General features: G+C 40.3%; 2 protein-coding genes across 2 annotated transcripts; one reads left to right on the top strand and one right to left on the bottom strand.

Annotated features, from left to right (window-relative positions):
* Nucleotides 1–690: 690 nt before the first annotated feature.
* On the top strand, nt 691–4,541 carry cryba1l2 (crystallin, beta A1, like 2). The gene is made up of 6 exons (XM_046403577.1): nt 691–827; nt 1,155–1,231; nt 1,352–1,470; nt 2,974–3,115; nt 3,372–3,514; nt 4,142–4,541. The coding sequence occupies exons 2-6, from the start codon at nt 1,157–1,159 to the stop codon at nt 4,287–4,289; spliced, it is 627 nt and encodes a 208-aa protein (XP_046259533.1). The 5' UTR covers nt 691–827; nt 1,155–1,156; the 3' UTR covers nt 4,290–4,541.
* Nucleotides 4,542–5,147: 606 nt separating this feature from the next.
* unc93b1 (unc-93 homolog B1, TLR signaling regulator) lies at nt 5,148–16,706 on the bottom strand. The gene is made up of 13 exons (XM_046403554.1): nt 16,558–16,706; nt 14,838–14,954; nt 14,534–14,675; nt 14,275–14,428; nt 14,036–14,197; nt 12,347–12,476; nt 12,133–12,226; nt 10,905–11,029; nt 9,593–9,775; nt 9,122–9,395; nt 8,908–9,029; nt 8,619–8,741; nt 5,148–7,293 (listed from the first exon to the last, which is right to left on the bottom strand). Exons 2-13 carry the CDS (start codon nt 14,952–14,954, stop codon nt 7,033–7,035), a joined length of 1,887 nt encoding a protein of 628 aa, XP_046259510.1. The 5' UTR covers nt 16,558–16,706; the 3' UTR covers nt 5,148–7,032.
* Nucleotides 16,707–16,803: the final 97 nt, after the last annotated feature.

Here is a 16,803-nt window from a genome sequence, read left to right as displayed (position 1 = left end):
CGCACGGGGTCACAAAGACAGTTAGGGGGAGAGGGAGCTGAGCGCGCGCGCTCAAAACGTTTTTTACGCACAAACACGGGCACGGAGAGGACCGCACGTGAGGGTCACTCACCTGCGTTAAGTTAGTCACAGTTAGCCAGAGGAAGACCGGAAGCCACCTTCCCTCCGCCTACAAAACAACAACCATAATATTTCTGAAGTAGACTAGGGCTGCCTCTAATGATTAGGTTCATTATTGAGCTGAAGTCTAACACCATGGAACATGAATACTAAAAGTTCGCACAAGTTTTCTTAAAATTCACTATGCATATCTAGCAATCGGCCAATTGTTTTCTAGATGTATCAATTAATTGTTTGATGTGCAAACTTTATGCTTAATTTCTAACAAGTCAGCAAGAAGCAACCAATTCTAATAGCTGAGAAGCTGGCAGAGGATAATGTTCAACATTTTCAAGTTTTAGTTATCAAAATAATTGCATTTTTTACTAACTGTGTGAAGTGGAACAGGCAATTTAAGGATAAAATAAAATCTGAATCTTACATTTTTAATTTCTCTCTCAAACAATCATATGACACTGTTTGGCTGTTATATTGTTCAGAGGAGATTATTTTTGAAGACCCTGACCGGAAGTAACATCCTGAATTCGGGCACGCTTCACAAATAACAAACTCGTTTCGTTCACACAATTAGTATGGAGGGTCGACACGCGTCCGCGCGCGAGCACGAGGTCCCCGCGTGGACGCCGATATAAAACAGAAGCGCCAAGTGGAGACAATGTAAAGAGGATTTGGTTGTAAGGACTGAGAGGCCGGCGGAGAGCATCCAGGTAAGCAGGAGCGGGAAAATGACCCACACAAAACTTTCCCACGGATTACATGCTTTTTTTTGGCTTTTCCTAACCCACACATTTTAAATGCTAACTATTTATTAAGACCACACTGGCTGTAAGAGAAGATAAAAGTCAAATTCTTAATTCATATGGGGGAGAAAACAGTGTTAGTTACAACAAATGTAAACTATGTAAACTAAACTAAGAAACATTTTTCGTTGTTGTCATCCGATGAATCAAAGTTTGCTAATACGATTAGGCTGCATTTTGATGTTTGTGCCTCGTGTACATGCTTTGTTCTTCTTGTTTTCTTTTCCACTTAAGAAATGAATAGAGTCACTAGAACCCACATGACCTCGTCCATGTACTTCCCGAGCATGGGCACAGCCCCTTTCTTTAAGGTGAGTTCGCGCACACACACACACACACACACACACACACACACACACACACACACACATAAACACAGAGATACACAGTACACATCCTCATGCCTTCCCCTTGTGTTCCCCTGTGTGCAGGTGACTGTGTTTGAGCAGGAGTATTTTCAGGGCAGGTGCCTGGAGTTCACCTCCGAGTGCTGCAACATCCACGACTGTGGCATGGACAACATCCGCTCCATCCGAGTGGAGAGTGGAGCGTGAGTCACACAGCCTGTACGCCTGCAAGTCTCTGTGGACAGTTGACTGACTCTGTGTGTGTGTGTGTGTGTGTGTGTGAGATAGGGAGAGAGACACAGAAGAAGAGAGATAATAAGAGAGGAAGTAGTATCCAGGCTCCCACTAAACTGTGGCGTCTCTGAGGTCACTTCATCCCACATGTAGACCGCATCCAGCATGAGCAGTAATGGCAAGGTTGTCTTCCTTTCGCCACAGCTTCCTTTTTCACATAAAACGAAAGAGAAAGAAATTCATCGCGATCACCTTAGGAGCTAACTGGGTCTTTAAACCAATATCAAAGATATTTATTCTCTTTGTGGAGGCTTTTCAAAGCTGGCATGTGTTCCTCACCTCTGGTCAGCAGTGGATAATTCAAGGCTGCACAAGTGTCTTCATCCGTTTGAAATAAAGGTTTGACTCTTCTTTTTCTCATATTGTATATGAGAGAAAAAAGTCAAGAGACTTGTGATGAAAAGTACACCTTTTATTATAAGAACTATCTGTTACACAGTATCAGTACTGTTGTCTATTTCTTAATTCAGTTTTCACATTGGTAAATGATTGCTTTCTATCATTAAATCCTCAGAAATGTTAATATTAAAGATAAGGCTTTGAAGAAACATCCTGGGGCATTATTATAGTATTATAATATGTAGCTTCATCCCTAAAACTCAGCTAATCTGCTTCAACATTTGTGTGGATGTGCTTTTGAGCAGTTCTGATGGCTCCTACAGTCCTTACATTTTGACTCAATTGTCGCTAAACTCAGCGAAAAGAACACAAATACTGACAACTTTCAAATTAAGTAACAAAACCAGATATGCTGATCTTAATTCTGTTTATCACAATTAAATTCTAAATTATTTGCTTTCAGTTCATTGGTCGTATTTTCATTTGTAATTGAAAAACGTCTGTGGAAGTTCTGCCACAGTTAGATGGTTTAAATATTTCTTGTTTTCCAGAACATTGGTTGCATTTCTTCAGCTTTAGGAGGCCCACTATCATTAACTTTCTAACATGCTTTTTATCATTCATTTTATCATTTTAAACGTTTAATGTGTGCATCAGGAAAATGACTCTGAGGTCACAACATTTGGTCATACTTACAGTTTCTATTCTTCTTGTGTGGGTAGAGAGAAAGAACCTTTATTTTTTTTGTCAGCTGTACGTCATCATACATTTCCATACGTCTTTTCTTGGTTGGAAAGAGTTGCAGCGTCATTTTCATCAAGCAGCCACCTGCTGGCGAATCCTCACAGGCTGACCGACTGAGCTGTGCTGGCTGTTGAGAAATTGAGCCAATGAGGTGCACAGTTTGACCACTAGAGGGACGAGAATGGTTTCGTTTCCCACCTGCACACTCTGCTCCCTCTCTCCACCTGTACCAAGTGTCACCTGTGTGTTTCATGTTTCAGATGATCTCAGACATTTACCATTTTGTCTCACCCACCTAACTATCTCACTTCTTCCACTCTTGTGTCCAGTTGGGTGGGTTTCGAGCACCATGACTTCCAGGGCCAGCAATTCATCCTGGAGAGGGGCGAGTACCCCAACTGGGATGCCTACAGCGGCTCTCTGTCCTACCACACCGAGCGCTTCATGTCCTTTCGTCCCATCTACTGCGCTGTGAGTAGGGAGGGGCTAAGATGAGAAAGAGGAAAGAGAGAAGTAGGAGTGAGAGAGAACGATAAAGGGCAAATGAAAACGAGAGGATAGTGAGTGACAGAAGGGAGGTAGTGATCAGAAGAGTGAGCCACACAGCGAGTGTCTGAGACAGCTCAAAAATAGACATGAGACAACTCAGTGCTGACTGTCTGCTGGCTCTGTACGTCTGTCTGACAGGCCTAACACTGGCTCTCTGTTGCTACCCCCCCACACACAGTCTCACCACAGCAGCCGTATGATGATCTTTGAGAGGGAGAACTTCATGGGCCGCAGCACCGAGCTGTGTGATGACTACCCCTCCCTGCAGGCCATGGGCTGGTTTATGCCTGAGGTGGGCTCCATGCATGTGCAGTGTGGAGCGTAAGTCAAGTTCCAGTTCAAGTTGAATGGTAGCTCTTTATCCTAAAGACATTTTGGAGGTGTCCTGCTCCTATTTGAGAAAATTTAAATAGGAGCAGGAGAAAAAGTAAGTAACAAAGAATTAAACAAGAAAAAGTGAACTCTCATTGACAAAAGCAGCAGTGTTGCTCTTGTTCCATCGCTGTCTCAAAGCTGGATCACACATACTGTATATTCTGTAAAACATTCAAGACCATGATGCCATTCTTCTTAGCATTCTTACTGCACAATATAAGGAGCGGTACGGCTTCAGAGAGCAGCTGACATCTGTGGAGTTAAACAGATTCAGAGTTCTACTTGTAATAAAACATGCATGACAATGTAGAAACAATGTCAGCATTATGTAGAATGAGCATACTGGCATATATCACATATATCTGTACTTTATGAATGTTGGTATTGGCCTCAGAGATTAAGTATTAGCTGGGCTCTAATTTGAATAAAGTTCACCATGGGTGGCTAACTGAAACACCACCCGGGGAGTTTCTTTTTGTAAAACAAGTCATAAAAATGTTACTCCTCCCGTCATGCTTACTTACTCTTGCTCCTCCTCTTCTTCCTCCTCCTCCTTCCTCTGTCTTTCTTCAGCTTTGTGTGCTATGAGTACCCAGGCTACAGAGGCCAGCAGTACATCATGGAGTGTGAAAGACACAGTGGAGACTACCAGCACTGGAGGAACTGGGGCTCCCACTGCCAGACTCCAAAGATCCAGTCCATCAGGCGCATCAGGCACTGAGAAGACCAGGACAGCCATCAGTAACGGCTCAGGCTAACACCTGGACACTGTGCTTTGGGGGCCTGACTGAGCCAAAGCCTGAGCTTCACATTTCATTCAGAGTTTAAGGCTTCATTTGTCAGGACCACGACTATAACACAAACCATAAGTGCCGTAGCAGCTACCTCTTTATCCCAGCTCATATTCATATTTCTGTTAATACTCATTTTGTCCTAGTACAAGTGAAATAAAATTCAGACTGAGAACGTGAGAAGTCCTTTCTGTGTCAGACACAATATCTGAAATAAACAATAAATAAACATATGTCCCGCAGCACACACTGCAGCTGTAAGTGCTCAGAGGACAGGAACAGGAACAGAAAGAAGGTCACTGAACAATAAATACTAATCACATAACCTATGTGAAAGTGTTAAGCCACAAATTACTACCAGCAAAAGTTTTTATGAGTTCTGTTGGATCAGAATACACAACCTCATCACAATGTTTGAAGTAATTCTTATTTGGATTACTCCAAGTGGTGTAAGTAGTACTCAGATCCTTTATGTAATTAAAAGTAGAACTATTATTAACTGAATTAGTAATATTTTAAGTATTATCATAAAAATATATTTAAAGAATCAAAAAGTAAAATATTTAAATTTAATATTTAAAGTTAATGCATCAGTCATACTTTTAACCTGAAATTTGTTTAGAATTATAGTATTTCTACTCTCATAAAACATGCAGTTTCCAGTGATATAGTGAACATTTCTAAATGTGCAGGTATGTGAATGTACAGTGGAACTACTGAAACATTAATCCGCTGTTGCTATTCTTTGCACTGGGTCGTACTTTAAAGTTTCTATGGTGATGAGTGTGTGGCTGTCAAAGTTCATTTAATATAAAGTCAGTGACACTGACATCACACCACCCACCAGTCAAGACAAATACAATGACAAACAGCAGCAGTTAACTTCAAAACAATCTTCAGTTAAATGTACATGTGTAATTCACCAAGAAATACAAAGATTAGTCTTGTGAACGCAGCAACAAAGAGGCTCACACTGTTTCGCTCAAAAACATCACATATATTAATAGCTTCAACTGAAAAATATCAAGTAGCTTTGGCATCAGTTCATTGAAAAGTCAGAAGAGATTTTCATGACAAAAATGAAATGCTAAATATCCACTGGAAAATGTGGATTCTATGACTTTTTCCCTCCGCAGGTGATTACTTAAACAGAAGCTAATGTCTGAATGCGGTACATACAAAAGTATATCAACTTCTGACCATCAGTATGAGAACGGTTAACTACTTTTTCCCTTAATTCAGACACAAAATACAAAGTCATGTTATTTCCAGCTGAACATGTCATCACTTTGGAAACAAAATGCTGGTCAGTGAAATCATGAAAGATATGTCAGGAAATACAATAATAACTACAAACAGCAAATTAAATAAAGAAAGGATAATGTATATAACATATTCCCTCACAAATCATTAAATAATGGTATTTTAGGATTTTTAAGGGCATATGGATACCGTGATATGTTGCACTTTCAAGGCATAATCTGATCTATCTTCGATATGTTGTTTTCCGTACCAAATCACTTCCCTAATCCCGAGGTCCACTGAGATTATCTTTACTCTCATGATTGACCTTTATGGGTTCCTTTTTTAATACCAAACTGACCTAGTTTGATCTATATTTCAAACAGTATTGCCCAATTTTTTTCCCTAAAGATCGCTCATTTCATTGGTCCACTTAATTGATCAATTTAACCATATTTAGCCATAATTTTGACTGTATTTGCCTGCTTGTCTCTGCACCTACAAAAGTTTACAAAAAACTTATTTGTTGATAAACATAGACCTGCTATTTTATTTTGATTAAATACAGAAAAAATGATAAAACAGTAAAAAAAAAAGTTTCAAGCAGCATTTTGTATCCTTGAGGCCATTGTTTGCCAAATGTCATACCTCACTAGCCCAGGACATACACGACTGGCTGCCCGTACCTGTATTGAGCTATAGTACAGCATAAACATACATTCATACATTAAAATTCAAAATGCATGTTTTAGTTCTCCCAAGAAATTAAGCCACAGACAGACAGAAATGAGCATACGTTAAGGTGTCAAAGCTAAACAAAGACAGAAAATCAAATATAGCTAAAACTGCTGATGCTGTTCAAATCCTGTGGGACCACTTTCTAAAAATGACTCCATCAAAACACCCTGAGGATGGACTTAGAAAATCAATTGCTCATTTCTTTCATATTCAGTTCTTTCTTTCAGGAGATGTGCTCTTTTTAAAATTAAACCAAACAAACTAAACTTTCTATGTAACAGAGTATATTTTCTGCATAATGAAGCACAAAAGCAACTGCAGAGTCTATAATTATCAGAACGTTCTATAAATACGAGCCACAGACTGTTCAGCAAAAGAATATATTCTTGTTATACTCTGAGTATTTGTGCTTTATCCTGTGTGCACTACCCTTCAAGATTCTCATACCTACTGTTAGATAGTTAGATTTCCAGTTTCTGTACACTTTTCTCTGGATCATTGTTGTGACTATGGTTGAACAGGTAACTGTAATTTGTAATTAACACTCATGCCTGAAAAATTGCTTTACTTAGTGTAGTATGAAAGAATAAATACAAATATATGTAAAAATATGAATGGAGCCATGCACACAACAGTATCCAGCACATCACCAACTGTTCCTCTCTTTGTATGTTATCTGTCCTCCGACTCCCCTTAGTTCTCCTCCTCGTTCTCCTCTCTCTCTCCCTCCTTCACATCAGCGTCCTCCCCTCTGCGGCAGTGACCCTCTGCCACTCTCCTCCTGGCTTCGGGTGAGTCAGCTCCCTGGACCACGGCATACTGGCCTCCTTCCTCCCTGTCCTCTGCTTCCATCTCCTCCACCAAATGCTCATCATCCTCATCATTCTCCTCTTCACTTTTCTCAGAGTCTGACTCATCGGAGTTGTCCTCTTCCAGGTAGCGGTAACCTTTGACCTGCGGACACAAACGATATGTCATGTTGATGACTGAGGTGACAAAGTCAGTCGCTCTTAAAGTAAAACAGTGTTTGCACTCACCTTTTAGTCATCAATCAAATGTCTTACAATAAAGCTCTGACTGTAATAACACTTTATTCACATCTGCACAGCTCAAGGATGTCTTCCACAAAGGGCCAGTAGAATGCAGGACAAAGCACCGTTTACAAGAGTTCAACTCTCTCCACACACAAGATCTATACTGGTGATTCTTTACAGCTTCATGAGATAGGAGAGTGTCTTGGCGAGAGTAAAGTGTTTGCAAGCTGGACACAAAAACATTGGTTGCTCACTTATCTCACTGAAGAATTAAAGACAAAATTGTCGGTATCTGGCGGGCAGTGAGGTTTGATCTTCTGCGAAGATGTCACTGTTAAATATACACTGAACAAAAATGTAAACTCAGCACTTTTGTTTTTGCTCCCAAATTTTTAGTAGAAACAATAGATCTATTCCGCCAATGTACACACCAATTATCCACTGATTATGTGCCAGTTCATACCAATGTCTAGCAACTTCGCCTTTCTGTTGAAGAGGAGCGGACCAACAACCCACAGGCTACAATCAACAACTTGATTAACTCTGTGTGAAGAGACCCACTGCTATGCACAAAGAGGAGCCCAAATATAGCTAGCTAGTAGCGCTCCACCTCCAGCACCAGCTCTGGTCCCTTTCCCTCCAGAGATTTGATGTTCCACATCTGTAAAACCAGTCTACGATACCAGGGATTCAAATTCAAGCTTAAGAACATTAAATAACTTCATGGCCGGCATGAAGATGTCATTTAATGAACAACGCAAGCTGAGACAGAAAAATAAATTAAAAGGAAGATTTGCAGTAGCAGATTGAATTTACACTATCGAGCCCATAAAAATATAAATATACAGCTGGTGTGATTGCATTTGTTATGCTATTGCCAAGAAAATATTTGTTTCTGATACTGATAGGTAGTGATCAAAAAAACAGATCTGGCTGTCCCTTCCTGTTATATATGCACTTCATGACACTATTGTTTACTTAATATGATGTCATATCACAGTAAAAACTGTTTCAAAGATCCCCTCTAGATTTGTTTGAAGACATATGAAAACAATGTTAGAAACAAGTCTGATCTTTTCTACTCCCTCTCACTCCTAAATCTAACTGCTCTTTCTCGCTCCTAAATCCTAAATCTAGCATATGTAAGCGAGTTTTATTTCAAAAGATGTCACTGAAAAGTCTGTTCTCAGTGTCTCTGTGCTGGAGTTTACAACAGTCATTTGTTGACAGACTGTGATTGGTTACCTTGTGCCGTGGCCGAGGGATGCGAGGCAGTCGGTAAGGCACTCTCTTGGCCAGCCGACGCTCCATCACCCAATAACAGTAGCAGGCCAGCAACAAAGTGGCCAACAGAATGGAGAGTTTGGCCTGGGGCAGAGGAACAGAAATAGGTGAATAAAGGGAAAAGCAGGCACTTCACCTTTAAAATGTGAATACAAATGGTGAGTCCTTTCTCAGAGGTGTATTATTTCAGACGCAAAAACACAACATTAAATGTTGTCTGACCACACATACACACACACACACGTCATACCCTCATCGGCAGGTTGGACCAGAGGTAGACGGTGAAGATGGCGAGGGCCTGCCACCAGTGATAGATGGTGTAGACGAAGTCCAGACGTTCTTTTTCCTCAGCGTACAGCATACCGAGCACAGCTGACACACACACAGAGGGGTTCATGCTGACACGTCATGTGTGAACAAAGTGTATGGAACATCTACACACTTCAACCACAGCTCTCACTTACTGCTGACACCCGTCTTGTTCAGGGCAGTGCCGAGTCCCCACAGTATTGAGATCACCAGCAGAGGGCCCAGATAGTTAATATCATTGCGAGGTAGAGGCAACGCCAGGAGAGCCACCAGCAGCACCACATGCACAGCAGCACCAGCCATCAGACACATCCAGCGTGGGAGGCGCAGAAGGCAAAGGGAGAGGGAGGAAAAGACAGAGCAGGAGAGGCCATAGACGACTACAAGGAGCCACAGTTTGTTCAGGCCCAAAACACAGACCCCGTATGACTGTGGAGGAAGGAGGGGGAAAAATTTGATGAAACATCCATATTTCTTGTCCTTATTACTATAACTTCCTGCTTTATTATGTTTCATATTTGATTATTTTGCATTTCAAATTACCTAAAGGCATGAACAAGATTAAGCAACGCAAGCATAAGCAACTCTACTGCTCAACAAACTTGGTGGACAGCACAGTACAGTACCAGGGAGAATCCGGTGACCGCAAATAGCACTTCAAATCCGCTGTAGATGAAGAAGGGGCACAGCAGTCGCAGGCGGTAATCTCTCAGGTGTTTGAAAGGCAGCTGGAAGATGTTTCCCCAGCCGATACTACGAAGGTCGATCTCTTCTGTTGGGCGGTAGGCAGCACCACACAGCACGAGGAACTGTGGGTAGCAGGAAACAACAACTGATATATTTGGCATAGTTTTGATTGATGTGTATCATTTTTAAGTTACTGAGAGGAGTGTTCGAAACAACAGTCCAGTTCTGCAAAGATTTCCATTTACAACTATTCATTTCTCAACTGGCCATCTTATCTTAATTATACAAAAACTGGATTTTTGAGTGTGTTTATCATGTTTCTTCTTTGTGCTAATACTGTCATTAACTCTTTCCCAATGCATGAAGGTCCACACAGTGCATGCTGGGATATATTCAAGCCCTTTGCATCCCTGAACTCATGGTCCATTTTTATTGGGTCACCATTTGGCAAAGTAAAATGCGTAAGAGTGGGAATTCATTCTTAATTAAAAATAGAAGAGCAATCTCTTTTTTGCTATGCTGATCTGTTCAGCTCAGATGCTGTGTGGGCTGTCTACTCCCTCCCCTCGATGTCTCTCTTCTGACGAACGTGCACCAAATAGAACGTGTTCGCGCTCTCTAGCTGAGTTAATGCTGAGTGATTTCTATGACTCTCTCAGTCTCCATCGCATGTATGAGTCTAAACAAACACCCATGGAAGCCATTATGAATGTTGGCTTCACCAAAGCTATTCGAAAGGCCTCGGTGTGTTTTATGTGCGGAGGTGCTCAGTAATGAAAGCTTCAAAATGAACACGTCGGACAGACATCTTCAAACAAAGCATTATTAGCACTGGGGAAAGTCAAAAGAATTTCTCCTGTGTCAAAAGAAAGGAAGGAAACTGTGTTTTGACAGTGAAATAGTAAGAGAGTCATGTTTTAGTTTATGTGTCTGCTAGTTTGTTGCAAGAAAGCTAACATTACCTGTCACTGTTCAACACAATTTTCTAAGTTTGCTTTCTTAGCCATGAATGATATTCCAACAGTCCATCCGAGACTCGTGTTCTTGTGTCTAATGTGGATTAGGAAGCAAAGCGCATTTATTCAAGTTTGAAAGAGTCAGTAATGTGTGTGTGATAGCTTTATACTGAAATTGCTTTGTGGCTACAACGTCTACTGTTACCTAATATCTAACATTACATTCCAGTTCAAAGATGCTTTGGTCATGCTTGCAGTTTGATATGCTTCCCCCAGCCGGCAGGTTTGATCTTACAATGATCATGGCGAGGAAGGCGAAACCCATGAGGACACTCTCCACCTGGATGAGCAGCATGGAGCGAGGCAGGTTGATCAATACGGTCGAGTTGAAGCCAGGGATGACTCCACTGATGCCTGCTCCTGGTGGAGGAAGAGAAAGGTTGAGCCAAGTGAAAGGAAGAGATAAAACCAACTATACAGTTTTGTTTCTTCTTATTGTTGTTTACAATGAAAAGGAAGCATTACTGTCACAAGTAGAAACCTTCAACATAAGCATTCATTCTGAGTCGTACCTCTGACTGTCTGTATAATTTAAGTCCAACACTACCTCTTCTCTGTTTTGGTCTCCACCAACTCCTGAGGGAGACAGCTGGCTCTTCAACTGCCAAATGCTCTACTCAGTTCACATTGTTCTGACAGCCCGTTATTCCAAAAGCCCAAAAAAGTCCAAAAACAGCAAGAACGACCCACCTAATGTCCCTCTGACTGGCAAGTGTTTTTTACTTAGTTAAGTTAAGAGTTAGAAAAGGCAGAGTATAAACCACTTGCACTTGCAAAATACAGGTGCTGGAAAAAAAAATAGCTTAGGAGTAGAAATACCAGGCCATTGCAACAATAGCATTGCACAGTTCCCCAGTCTAACTTTGTCAGCTGTTTGGGGTTAAGCAGCTAGTGAACAGTGAGCTTATCTGAGCTTTTTGAAAATAGTTGTCTGCTTGGCTGGAAAAAGGCTTGTAAGAGCAGAGTTTATGGAACATTCATATTAATGAGAAAATGGATGATAAAAGACTTCACAGGGCTGAGGGAAAATGCAAATTAATTTAAGTGAGTTAATAAAGAAGATCAACACCATGACCATATCTGTACATTAAATATGTAGCTGTAGCCAGTTAGCTTAGCTAAGCATTAACACTAGGAAGAGGACTTTAAAGCCTTAGAGGTGCAGGTAAGTGAATTTTTTTTAACCTTTGTACAAAGCCAGGCTAGCTGTTTCCCCCTTTCCAGTCTCTGTGCAAAACAATACAAACTGGAATAGCTTCCTATCAACCACGCACACATTAAACCAGCAACAATCTTCTCATTTATCTCTTAGCAAGAATTGTAAAAATTAAAGTATATCCTCAAATGTCACACTATAGCAGTATATCACAGTGGACAGAATGAACTCAATCCTTCCACACTGTTATCTTGTCCTTATTTGTCTGTAATCGTTCATCAGTGGAGTTAAAGTGACGTGTCTTTACCACAGGATTTGACGTTGTGAAGAGTGTGATTGTTGTCATGCAGGTAGCTGTTGAGGACAAAAACCATGGGGAACTCCGCAAAGACGAAACTCAGCTGCAGGGGAAGAGAGAGAAGGCAAGAACTCGTGCTCATTTGCTTCTGCAGCTGCATCTTTGCCAGTGTTAAACTAAATTAAGTGAAATATTATTGAAGAACAGATGGCGGAGGACTCACGCTGAAGATGATGTTGAAGACTGACTGGAAGACAATAATGTAGCTGTGGCACGCTCCCTTGGGAAGCTTCTTCTGCTCCTGCACGTGCTCCTCCCTGTAGTTGACGTATTCATAGTACTGCTGTGCCATCCTGCATGTGTTTGTGTCATGCAAGACAGACAAAATGATAACATTATAAACATACTCATGATGTAATAGTCTGGGGTGTGTGTGTGTTTGTGCGTGTTAATTTGAAGCCTGTTTAAGTGTGTATGCATTCACCTGTACACTAAATGTCCACACAATCACATGACTGGCCCCTGCCTGGGTGTCTGAGGTGCCTATACTGATCCAACCAGCAGCAAAGCTCCCAGGTGCTCATACAACTTCACACCACAAGTCACAGTTTGATTTGATTTGAAAAGAGAGCCTTAGGATGTGCCTTATATTTTCATAAAAGAGCTATACTTGAGTCGTTAAGATAAAAAACACTGAATTTGGCTTGAGGGAACTGTTTTTCTTAGCAGCATGGTATTGAAAAAAAAACAAAACAAAGCAATGCCTTACAAAATAACAAAAAAAAAAAAAAAAAAAAGCTGCCAAAAAATGTCTCACTTTGACAACCACAGAACCGCACAGTTTGACAGAATTTCAACAAAAAAGTGCCTGACAAACTGCTCTTTGAGCTTTGTATTGATCGGAACAATACAGGGCTTTGTTATTGTTACACTTCTTTGTGAAGAGACGTGAAAACACTTGAAGCGGGTAATGATGCTTTTTAAAGTTTCATCGCTACTGAATGACACAATGAGACTTTGAAACTAAACTCTCTCAGTGCACGTGAAGATTGTGAAAGACTGCAAGTATATAAAATGCTGCATGTAAAAACTAATGTCTAACTTGTGTGAGCGAATTTTCTGTGGCTGTCCATGCTTGGACTGTATATGCAATCGTGATCTCAGTGAGACTTGATGTTGTGTATACAGCACACCACTTGCTAAAGTCAATTATTTAACTTGCATGGTTTTTAACATATAATGTCCTTAAAAGGCAGTGATACATGCACTGGCTCAAAAGGAACTAGAAACTGAAGCAGCCGAAAGCAAAAGACATATCTGAGACAATTTTGGATTACCAACGAGGCAAAACGAGCAAGTGGCCCCAAAACTCCAAGCATGCAAAATGCTTTTACTATGCTAATAAATTGAACAATTGGTCTCAATAATATTCACCATAACTTGATAAGGGCCTTTAAGGGGGTCCTCCTTTATTACCTCATTTTGAGACCCCGTGTTTTAGAGTCCTTCCACTTGTTTAAAAAAAGGTTTTGCTCTATTTTCTTTGGTTATGTAGGGATTAAACTCTGTTAGCTTAGACCTGCAGTGTGATGGTTATGCCACAAATGTGCTTTCAAGTTTTCTAATAACTTTGATGGTTATTAGAAGTGGTCAATATTTTTAGATGTGAAGATAAAGGTGGTCATAAAGTTACAGAACGTAGAAGAATGAAACAGTTAAGTTAGTGACGTTAACATGTAGATGTCACTTTGTTGTGTTGAACATAGGAGCAACAATCTGAGGTGCTATATCACAGCTAACCGTCTTGTTCGACCTTCAGTATGCTCTGTGTGCCTGTGACCTCACGAGGGTGAAGATTGTGCCTCTTATGAAACATCAGCACCCACCCTGCCCTCCATGTCCTGTTTCTTACCTTGTGATATAATTTCCTAAAGAAGCCCAGAACGGCACAATGGCCACACCGATAGCTACAGCTGATGGAACCAAGGTGTAGTAACGCTCCCAGTAATTGGTTGACACAAAGAGAGCGTAGATTCCTGATGCCAGGAACATCATCCATTTAGTACCTAGAAACCTACAGCAAAGATAAATATAGAGTATATATAGGCAGGGCAAGGACATTCAGATGAAAAAGAAAGGGTTTATTACTACCTGATGAGTATGGGGGTGTACAGCAGGCCTACAATGGGAGTGACGTTGATGCCCATCAGCATCTTGCGGTCGATGTCCTCCAGGCCAAGGTTGCTGTACTTCACCTCACGGTATGTCATATCATAATGAAGAATCAGCTGCATCTGCAATAGGCCTGTCAGACGCACACAATGCAAATATATTCAGAAGAACCTCGGCAGCTCTGCCTGCCTGTGTGTTTCTATGTCAAGCTCAGTGTCATTTCTCCAATAAGACTCACCCATGTACACACTGTACACAGTCATGGCTCCAAAACTGGCTGCAAGAACATTCTTTATGACTCCCAGCCTCTTCCTCCTGTAGTATTTTCTCTCCTCCTCCTCCTCATTGTACTCTGCCTGTGGGCCGAGAAACTCTTCCATCTGCGGAAAGATGGGAAAAAAATAGTTATGCAACTGTTTAATAAGAGCAAAGTATGGTAGAATTTTATCACACTCACATAAAAGTGTGCTGTGTTTCACTAAAACTCGAGAGTCACAGAGAGCTGAGTTAGAGGTGTTTTTACATGACATCGGGGAGCTCACCTGGCCCTGCATGTTGTCTTCTTGCCCCACATTTGGCAGTTCATTTATGGCGCCAATAGGAGGCGCTACAGGGTTATCAGCATCCACAGTCAACTTTTCTCTGTCAGATGCCTCCATCTAGTGACCAAAAGAATCAAAATACTGCATTCATTCATTCGAACCAATCAACTGCTTTTCAGTGTCATGGTTTTGTTATTCTTATGAGGTACCTGTGTGGTTGTTGAATCTCTTAATGTACATTCTAATAAGACTACATTTAGAGGTTTCACAGGCCACACAAATTCATCACAGATTGAAGATAAATAAATGTGGACAAAAAAGAATTATCAGTATAATTACTCCTTAAAGTACTGGACTTTTTACTGAATGAGATGTAGCAAATATAATGCCTTCAAAAAAGGCTTTTTTTGGGTTCCTGTCATGCCAACACAACATTTAATCATTTAACATTTAATCTATTTTTCACTTTTAATCTCTTTGCCCACTTACCTACATTTTCAGGTTGTTGACAGTTTATATAACTGGTTTCTGTTTTCCATTTTTTTAAAATAAAATAATGAAATTTAACTAGTAAAATATTTATCTATAACATTTAAATAATACTGTATGTATTTTTCATATTAGATATGTATTTATTAAAATATTGAAAATACTGAACATTTGACAGGTTAAAATGTAAAAATAAAATACTGAAACCAAAGTAAAATTTACATTAAAAAAATGTTATGAATGTTGTAACAATGTTCTCCAATGTTTGGTGATATAGTAGCAATATATTCTCATTGTCATTACTGATTTCAGATACCTCTCTGTGTCCCATGGACCAATATACTTGATTGATTTAATATTTGGAATTATTTTATGCTGTTCACTGAGCTTTAGTCCTCCTTTTCCAGATCTGTAAAACTATGTTATTACGTGTTTAGTAGTGTTATATGTGTCCTCTGTTAAAAACATGCAGGGTTGTGGAAAAAGGCTAACGTCACATTCAAAGTTAAAGGATCACAGTCTAAGCTACTGTATGAAAATTATTCATACAAAACCAAGAGCATCACCAAAATTATTAATATATTCTTTGAACCTTCGCATTCCAATACCTCTAAATAATCCATTAAATGTAAACCTTGTGAAAAGATGTTTTTTTTCTCACTTCACAGCCTTAGCCTAAGGTTATAAAAGAGGATATGGTCACAAACATGTTCTGCAAATTTCAACAGTAAATGTCGCCAGTAAAACACAGTTCTCTGGTACGCCTCCGTGGCTCTATAGAACGAGATAAGTGAACAAAGCTTGGTATCATGCTACATGTAACATGGTAGCGCGTGAACACGTTTGTCTCATGGGCGCACGGGACATATTATAGTTATGAGTATTCCGCTTAGTGCCCTCTTTGCTCCAGCATTAACTTTGAAACTCTTCTTTAATATTTCTATACAACTTTACGTTAGTATTCGACAGAACTACATTTGAGCGGCTGGAAGTATTGTTTTTGTTACGAATGTAAACTATCATTTATAGGTTGTTCGACAGCGCATTTACGAACTTGCTCCAACATGTATCTATAATCGTATTTTGAAAGCCACTAGTTGCGCGATATTATCCAGATATTTAACATTTATGGAAGACATATTCTGAGACATAACTAAATATCAGGTATTATTCCAAACACTAACAACACACCCCCCTTCCACCGTTTATCAACACCTTGAAAATCACTTACGATGTTTAGCACGCGGGTCTCCTCGCGAGCTGAGAGTTCTGTCCACCTGAGAGACAAAAAAACGCAGAACACGTCTGTCCCAGCACCCTTTAGTTCCTCTTTCCGACGTACACGGCGCAGGTATAAATAAAAGTTTCGCGAAGGAAACGAAAGTCAGTTGTCTTCACTTCCTCACTCCAGTCTGCCTCAGTTTTCTTAAAGGTACACACACTTTTTAAAGAAACCCCTGCTTCCTCTCTGCTAGCA

The sequence above is a fragment of the Scatophagus argus genome, chromosome 2, assembly GCF_020382885.2.
Source record: "Scatophagus argus isolate fScaArg1 chromosome 2, fScaArg1.pri, whole genome shotgun sequence".
Classification (NCBI taxonomy): Eukaryota; Metazoa; Chordata; class Actinopteri; family Scatophagidae; genus Scatophagus; species Scatophagus argus.
The sequence above is the reverse complement of the archived record's forward strand: the minus strand, read 5'-3'. Positions and strand labels throughout refer to the sequence as shown.

Bases quoted from the DNA above. Each gene is read 5' to 3' on its own strand.
- cryba1l2 (XM_046403577.1), top strand. From the start codon at position 1,157: ATGAATAGAGTCACTAGAACCCACATGACCTCGTCCATGTACTTCCCG. The intron at 1,232-1,351 runs GTGAGTTCGCGC...CCCTGTGTGCAG, and splicing joins GCACAGCCCCTTTCTTTAAG to GTGACTGTGTTTGAGCAGGA. The intron at 3,515-4,141 runs GTAAGTCAAGTT...GTCTTTCTTCAG, and splicing joins ATGCATGTGCAGTGTGGAGC to CTTTGTGTGCTATGAGTACC.
- unc93b1 (XM_046403554.1), bottom strand. From the start codon at position 14,954: ATGGAGGCATCTGACAGAGAAAAGTTGACTGTGGATGCTGATAACCCT. The intron at 12,477-14,035 runs GTAAGAAACAGG...AAACACATGCAG, and splicing joins TTAGGAAATTATATCACAAG to GATGGCACAGCAGTACTATG. The intron at 9,030-9,121 runs GTAAGTGAGAGC...TGTGTGTGTCAG, and splicing joins GAACAAGACGGGTGTCAGCA to CTGTGCTCGGTATGCTGTAC.